Source organism: Arachis duranensis, chromosome 10 (assembly GCF_000817695.3).
Source record: "Arachis duranensis cultivar V14167 chromosome 10, aradu.V14167.gnm2.J7QH, whole genome shotgun sequence".
In the NCBI taxonomy this organism is placed as follows: domain Eukaryota; kingdom Viridiplantae; phylum Streptophyta; class Magnoliopsida; order Fabales; family Fabaceae; genus Arachis; species Arachis duranensis.
In genome coordinates, this window is record NC_029781.3 from 103766194 (window position 1) to 103774254 (window position 8061).

General features: G+C 32.4%; 1 protein-coding gene across 1 annotated transcript; it reads right to left on the reverse strand.

The window, feature by feature from the left end:
- Positions 1-254: 254 nt before the first annotated feature.
- On the reverse strand, positions 255-7086 carry LOC107471944 (U-box domain-containing protein 35). Its single transcript, XM_021132465.2, is given in 11 exon segments — positions 255-976; positions 1158-1910; positions 2619-2902; positions 2905-2944; positions 3071-3172; positions 3550-3872; positions 4238-4428; positions 4877-4998; positions 5077-5198; positions 5892-6099; positions 6910-7086. Coding segments are annotated over 10 exon segments (2289 nt in total). The 5' UTR covers positions 6067-6099; positions 6910-7086; the 3' UTR covers positions 255-799.
- Positions 7087-8061: the final 975 nt, after the last annotated feature.

Genomic DNA, 8061 nt, shown 5'->3' on the forward strand with positions numbered 1-8061 from the left:
GTTTTTAAAAACTATAATTTTTTTTAAAAGGATATTTTTACTTTAATAGAGAATTGTTTTAACATAATAAATAAACAAAAAAGATATTTTTATATTGTGTCAAAAAATATTAATAGATAAAAAATACTTTTACATAAGATTTTCAAATATCAAATTATTTTTATTTTTCAATTTATTTTTTTAAAAATCACTTTAAAAAAAATACTTTTAGAAAACTCACCTAAACAAATCCTATATACAACGAATCCAATCAATTACAAATGTCACCTCAATTAACTCTGAAAAAAAAGACCGGATGATCCAACTGGAAAACTCGCCCATGGTAGATAAATATTTCCTCAAAATCATGATCCATGAGTTAGACTTCTTAGATGTAATACAAGTTATCACAGCAAGAATAAATACCAAAAAGAAGTGAAGAATAGATCAACTACATTCAAGATGTACAAAAAGAGAGAATATACTGAAAATCTTCCTATCATCCTATCATCCTAGCTACTGCCCTTTAATGTTCACAGCATAGAGCATATTTCTTCCACCATCTCTTGGTTGTTGAGTTAAGGTTCCTTCCCTTACAGATAATCATTTGCTACTTCTTTTGCCAGAGAAAAGCCGATTACACATAAGTTCGAGTGCCACGTGCAAATAATGCTCCCTAAATTAACCAAATAGCAAGCTTTGGGTGGTAGACAAACAATTTGCATCTAAGACTCGTCACATATCATACAAGAACCTTTTTATGCAAGCTACACAAGAGAAACAAATGAATTGAATACTAACAATGAGAAAGATAATGCTGCTATTGAGACTTCCATTCCATAATTGCTGACAGGAGAGTGTAATTAGGAATTAGATGCTTGTGTGGTAAGGCCATATTTGTCATTGGTGATTTGTCATTCTCTTGAAACCACTTTTCAATTGCTTTACGATCATACGAATATCCATCCGCAGCAACACAAGGATCATCCATCACGTCCTGCATGAAATGAAACACATTTTGAAAATTGACATGATGGTTGAAAAAGTCATGCAGAGGTAAGATCATGCAGCTAACTCCTTAATAAAAAAATTTTATTTATAGAAGTAATACAAGAGTGGAAGGATCTGAATCAATTAAAATAAATCGAATGCTATCATTATGATGTACTTAAAACTACCTGAAGTATTGGACAGATAAAGTGATTGGGAGGTCTGGATCTAACAAATACTATTGAAGGAGATTGTTGAGTCCTATCAGCAATTTCTTTCAATCTCTCTAGTGTAGGAAGAACTTGATCTTTCAAATCAGGCCGGTCTATTCGCCGAAGTTCAGCACAGCTCAGTCCTAATTGAGCTAATTCTAATGTCTCTTGAAATGGCCAACTTCCTGCCTCTGGATCCAATATATCCGTCAACTTCCCGGCACCAATTGCTGTTTCAACCACATGAGTAATTCCTATGGCTGGTTTTGCAGTCAATAACTGTAATATAACTATTCCCAAAGCATAAACATCTGATTTTGGTGATATCAATCCATTTCTTTGATACTCAGGGTCTATGTAGCAGAGTGTCCCAACAGGCTCAGTGTCCTTGTACATGGTGGATAAATTATCTGACTGAAGCATTGTCGAAAGGCCAATATCACCAATCTTGCTGACAAGGTTACGACCAAGAAGGATGTTCGCTGGCTTCAAATCACGATGGATGATTGGTTTTGGCTTTGAACTGTGAAGAAAGGATAGAGCTGATGCAACTTCCCATGCTATTCGATACCTCTCAAACCATGGAATAGGGGTGGCATTGTTTTTCCGGAGTAATCTATCGTCCAAGTTACCATTCTCCATATATTCATACACAAGGCATCCATGCTCAGGACATGCACCAAGAAGAAGAAGCAAGTTTGGATGACGAGTTCTGCTAAGTATCTCAAGCTGGAAACATAGGGAAGACATATATTAGTGCTGTTGTGAGGTTAAATCTAATTCATACTCATTATTTGATGTTCTATTTCTTTGACTATTGTTATTATAATTATTCATGATTATGTTGACAGTTATGCAGATATTAGGATTATCTTATCTATCCACTCTCTATTATTGATTTTCCAGTTTTTCTCCTTTCATTTTCTTGTTGCAGATTTGCTTTCCTTTTTAAATGCATATTATCTAAGTTTATGAGTTTAAAATCATTGAAAGAAGCATTTTTCACTTTTGGACTCATTGATTGCTTTACAACTACAGGAATCTCAATTTCAGTGTTTGAAAGGAACAGAACCAAATTCTTCTAAGGGGATACAAGCAATTAGCGAAAATGTAGGGACCTAGATCGGTGTTTGAAAATTTAACACTTTAAAAAGCAAGTTGTGCATATACCCACTTGATGGGAAGTTTTGAAAGACATCTAGCTGTTGGGATAAATTTCTTTTTGGTTTTTAAATTCTGGTATGAAGGTAGGATTTGTTACTTAACAAAGGATATGACAAGATTCTGTTTGAGAGTAGTTTAGACATAGAAGAGTTCATCTCTGTTCTTTCTTCTCTGGCTATATAGTTTGTATTTTGCTTCTTTTGAATGATAAGAGTGAAAACTTTCTACAATGAAAATTATTTTGCATAACCATTATATGTATAGTTTCCATACCTCTTGCTGGAATTGCTTGCTATTGTGGCCCCTATTAGGGTGAAGAACTTTAACAGCAACAGTTGTATGATACAAACTGCACTTGTACACCTTTCCATATGCTCCCATTCCAATTTTCAAATCTTCAGAGAATGATGAGGTAGCGGACACTATTTCATCCCAAGCAAACTTTCGGTACAACGGCGTGGAACCAGTAATAGCATCCTCCAGCTTTTCTTTATCTTTAGCCGCACGGATAGCCTTCAACTCTGCTTCTTTTCTTTCTGCAGCTTCTCTTTCAGCAGTTTCATGGATTCTTCTGATCGCCTCTTGCTGAGGTCATTCAACTGTTCAGAGCAATAAAGGATATTAGTTAGTCCACTTGATAATAGTAGTCGAAAGAATTTGATTTCAAGAAAGAACCGGAGCCATGAGAGGGTCTGGGTTTCCATAAACAAGCTAATAGATATTACCTTTCGTGATGCATCTATGCTTTCGCTTTGAGCTACTGCATGCATTCCTTGGGCGTGTCTTAGTTCAATTCTCAACTTTTCCAGCTCAAGGTTAACATTTTCCTGATAAATGACCGCAAAAAAAAATCACTTGCAAAAGGATTTTGCTGAAGCAACAACTACAAAAGTATAAAGTATTCTCATATGCAGCATAAGGGCCTTGAGCAGCTGAGCACATATTTGACGAAAGAGCAAACAGATTTGCATATGCATGAAATATGATATGCACAAGGACTATAATTCTAGTCAGATTGTAGTTGCCGGGAGTCTAACGATAACATGAGAACCACATACTATGTGAATTATTTGCTCCTAGTTTTTGTTCAAACTAAACATATATCTGATAGTGCTAATCAAGAAGGTACTGTCACTTAAGTATGAGTTGGAAATAATACAAGAAGTGAGATTTCCTCAAGTTAAAGTATTAAAATTTTGATTACCTGCCTATTAGGTGAAGGATGTTCAATTGCTAATGGTTCCTCCTTGGCAGAATTTTGATCAAAATTCAAAGATTCGGTATCAGATATAACGCTTTTGTAACTAGAGGAACGATTCAAAGCATAATCAATATCAGAGTTTCTGGAATAAGTTGAAGTAATGTTCTCTCTCCCAAAATCTAGAGATCGACCTCTAGAATGATTAGTTTCAATTAAACCAGTACTTGTCTTCAATAATGTCTGATTTATACTTGAAAGAGCTTGGAATCGCTGTGTAGTTAAGGAAGATGAATGCGAAGGAGCATATGATGCAAGCGAGCCAGTGTCTGTATACATCCAAGAAAAGGTAAGTATTTTTGCTACAGGGAAGTAAAATTGGACCAGTTATATATATATTCTCTTTGTTAAAATATAGTAAATCTCGATTTTGTTCCCTTCAAAATTTTTCGTTTATTTAAGTCCAAACATTTAACAATTATTCACATCTAATGACTACAAAAAATCCATTTTAATTTAGATGCAAAGCTTTTTACAAAGTATTTGGTTAACTTACCTTCCAAGAAGCTCAAATTACTACTTTAAAGGACTTAACTGAATTGTCATAATCTTTTAGGCTCTTACTTAAATTTAACATATTACTTACTTTGTACATGATATTCTGCTGATACAACAATGCAACTTACTACTATACCTGTCTGAGAGGTTGAAGTGTAATTTGATGAGCTGCTGGAGGAAAAACTGGTTCCACTAGTGTCATCGATAATGCTATCATCAACTTGTATGTCTGATGGTCGTATGGACAGTTTTCCTTTCGATGTAGCATAGACTGTACAAAATCTTGGAGTGCATACTGAGATTTTTGCAGATATACCCTTATGTTTACTGAAAGCAATATTTCAGTAAAAGGAAGGTTATGATCAGACGGAGAAAAAGAGACAGAGAGACTAGGTAAAGATAGACATCTTATTTCTCCGTGTTTCAAACCAAAACTACTTTCAAATGAAGGGGAAATTATATATGCAAATTTGATCATTGCAAAGCACTTGTGACAGCTTAAGATTTTCAAATGACTGGTTTTCTTGAGAATCAAATACTACATGATATTTGCAATGCAATAGTTAAAAAATGACAAAAGTATCATTTTTGCTTAATGCTTCCTTTTACAAAAGGCCATATCACATTTGGTTTAACTAGTTATTTGGTTAGTGAATAATGAAAAAAAATGAGAAGGTTGATTGATTTTGTTTCAACTGGTGAAGTACCTTGTTTTCATAATTCAACAGAGTGATTAACAACTATTGCATAATACATTAATTGTTTGAATAAATACCTGGTAAATATGCTACGAGATGATGCTCCAACGACGAGTTTGGTTATAGCACCCTTAGCTACTTCCTCTGCTACTGCACTTGCCACGTCATCTGATTCAATCACCACGATATCTGCATGGACCTGGATCAACGGTATAAGAAATATAGAACCAATTTTGAATTCATCATTCTAGTTAATCTCTATGAACTAATTTCTTACCTTTCTCTGCTCACACATTCTTTTGAAAGGTAGAAGCTTTTGATTTGTCTGCCACTCCACTTCCTTTCTGAAAGCGTTTGCTACATCGGTACGCACTTGTGAAATAGGAATCACATTTCCCACTGGAAGTTCAAAAAAACAAGAACCAACTATGCATTAGCAACTCATCACATGTGAAACAATAGAGAAGGTCACATAAGTTACTCTTTTTTGTATTCAATAAAAAAAAATATGTTAGTTACTGCTTCCAGTTGATATCTTTAGTAGTAGAAAAAGATGATGAGATTAAGATACAGGGCCAAAATATGTTTTCATCATTTTATCATGTTAGTGAAAAGCAATTCAAGTGTAGAATTCTCGTGAGGCACAAAGCAAGACTACTAACAAGAACACTCATTGAACATTTAACCAACAGATCAAATCCTTGCAGCTTTTCAGAGGATACACATACACTAGAATTCAGCAAAAGTGATGCATATATAAAGATGGCCTAAATTCAGAGATAAAAACTCCATGAACTTGTTCCTCAGGACAAAGTTGTAAGTCATAGTGTTATCAATATCATTGATTAGAAGTATCTTAACATAATAAGAAAATATAAAGACAGTAAAGCCTTATCCAACTAGGTAGAATTAGCCGTATGGATCAGACTAATTGCCATATGGTGTCCCGTCTGATCAATACTCATAATCCATATTTGATATTTACATTGAAAATATTTGGAAAGTTTGAAAGCATAAAATTGTTTCGTAATTCTAGAATACAACGAAAACAGGAAGCACATATATTACTTGGTGTTGGAACTCCTTTTATACCGGGATGGACGTGTATCAGCTTGAAGACAATCATACCCTCAGGGACAAACTTATTCAGTGCCCACTGTACCACAAATTTGCTTTTCTTGTTACCCTTAATTGCTAGAGCAACAACGGATGAAGGCGAATGCTCAGATATACTATTTTCATCTGCCTTATCTTGAATGCTTTCCATATTGTGTTACCAACGTCAAAGACAATGAATTCTCTGGAAATAAAAACACAAATTTGAATGCTTAACCAGAATAGAAGAAATTAATTTAGTGGAAGCCTCTAAGAAAAAGGATGCTCAGAATTGTAATATTAAAAAAGATAAAAATAAACAAACAAAAGTTCAAGCTAACTTTCAGAAATTGCAACACCAACTTTTCAAACAACCCTATTCATTGTTACAAAAAACCTCATCAATGAACAAGGGACCAAGGACCTGGATATATAGCACATTTTAAGCTCCAAATTCAAATAATCAAAAGAGTAAACAACCAATTTTAGCTCCTAAAAGAATAATCCGCCGAAGATTTCGCCATCGAAAGAAAGAAATACAAGGATGGTCTTCCAAATATGAAAAACATTTGACAAAATTCCCTTTCTTCTTCTACTTAGCTTATATTCTGGAGCATTTTATCAGATAGTATGTATCTTTAAGGAGGAGTCATGGCTTGTTTCTTTCTTTTTGGACTAAATTGTCAATATCACAATAGTTTAGATATTAAATTGGTGATTTACCCTAAAAATGAAAAATTCTTCTTTTTCTCCCTTGGAATGCAGGGAATATCCAATTACCACTGTTTTCAATTCAAGCCGAAATCAATGAAGCCACACGTTACACATAATTCATAATTTCTATGGGGAAATGAAAACTATTAAGATCCAACAATCATGTTAAGAACACAGAGTACAAAGAAATTGAAGAAGATTCTGAACTAACCTATCAAAACAAACAGCTACTGCTAAGTTGAAACCTTGAATGACAAAAAAAAAAAAAAGAATGAAAAGCAATGAAGTGTTTGCCTCAAACCTTAGCTTATGAATCTTATCTGAAATGAAAGTTTCCGCATTTCACCACTCAGATTCTGAAACAAAAGGTTTTGATTAAACGTGGAACACTGCAAAACGTGAACTTAACCACGCCTTGAAGAAGCGTTGACCGTTGAGTCAATGACCTCAAAACGTAAACTTTTTTTTTCCTTTTTTTCTAGAATTTTGCTAACTAGTATTTTAAATTTCTTTTTTATCATTCTTGAAAATAGAAACGTTTTTATTGGAAAAATAAATGAGATTTTGAAATTTTTCATTTTTTATAAATAGAGTTCAGCTAAACATTTAAATTTTATGTTTTTTAATAAAACAAATTTTCTTCATTTATAATTTTAATGTATTAATTAAACTCTTTACATAAATTTGTTTTATCTATATAAGTCTAAGGTCATAAAAAAATTTACATAAATAATTAATCATATATTATCATATTAATAAAAATAATTATTTAAATACATAAATTAATTAAATAATTATATTAAATTTTTAGAATATAATATTAAAATTAAACTTGTTTTAATAGGGTATTTACTATTTACTATTTAGTAATTGAAAATTTGGAATTGATTAAACAACAACTTGTAATCATGAATTGACGGCAGAGAATTTTTTAAATAAATTTTAGTTTGGGATTCTAATTTTCAAAGCATTTTCTTGTCTGGAATGTGTCTAGTCAAAGAAGAAAAAAAAAAAAAGAAGGAGCCGTCAGAAGCAATAACCACCAACCATAAATTAGTTTATTGCTGGGTTTCGTGGATATTTCCATTATATAAACCCTGGAAGTTGTTAAATAATTACAAAAATAAATAAATAAGTAAATAAGACAAAACGGTAACAAATTGCCAAGTTGGTTTGCTTCTAGAATTTAAGAAAAAAAAAGTATGAATGAACTGGTGTCATAATCTTGGTGGTAGCGAGAAGTAAACAGGTTGTTACAAAATCTGAATTTTTAATTAGATTTAATTAATTTGTGTTTTAAGAATATATTTTAAAAGTATAATAATAAATTTTTTTAATATTTTTAATATAAAAAAATTAATTTTTATATTTTATGATATATTTAATTTATATTTTTAGGACACAAATTAGTAATTTTTTGAATTTTGGGAATGGGGACCACTTATCTAAGTTC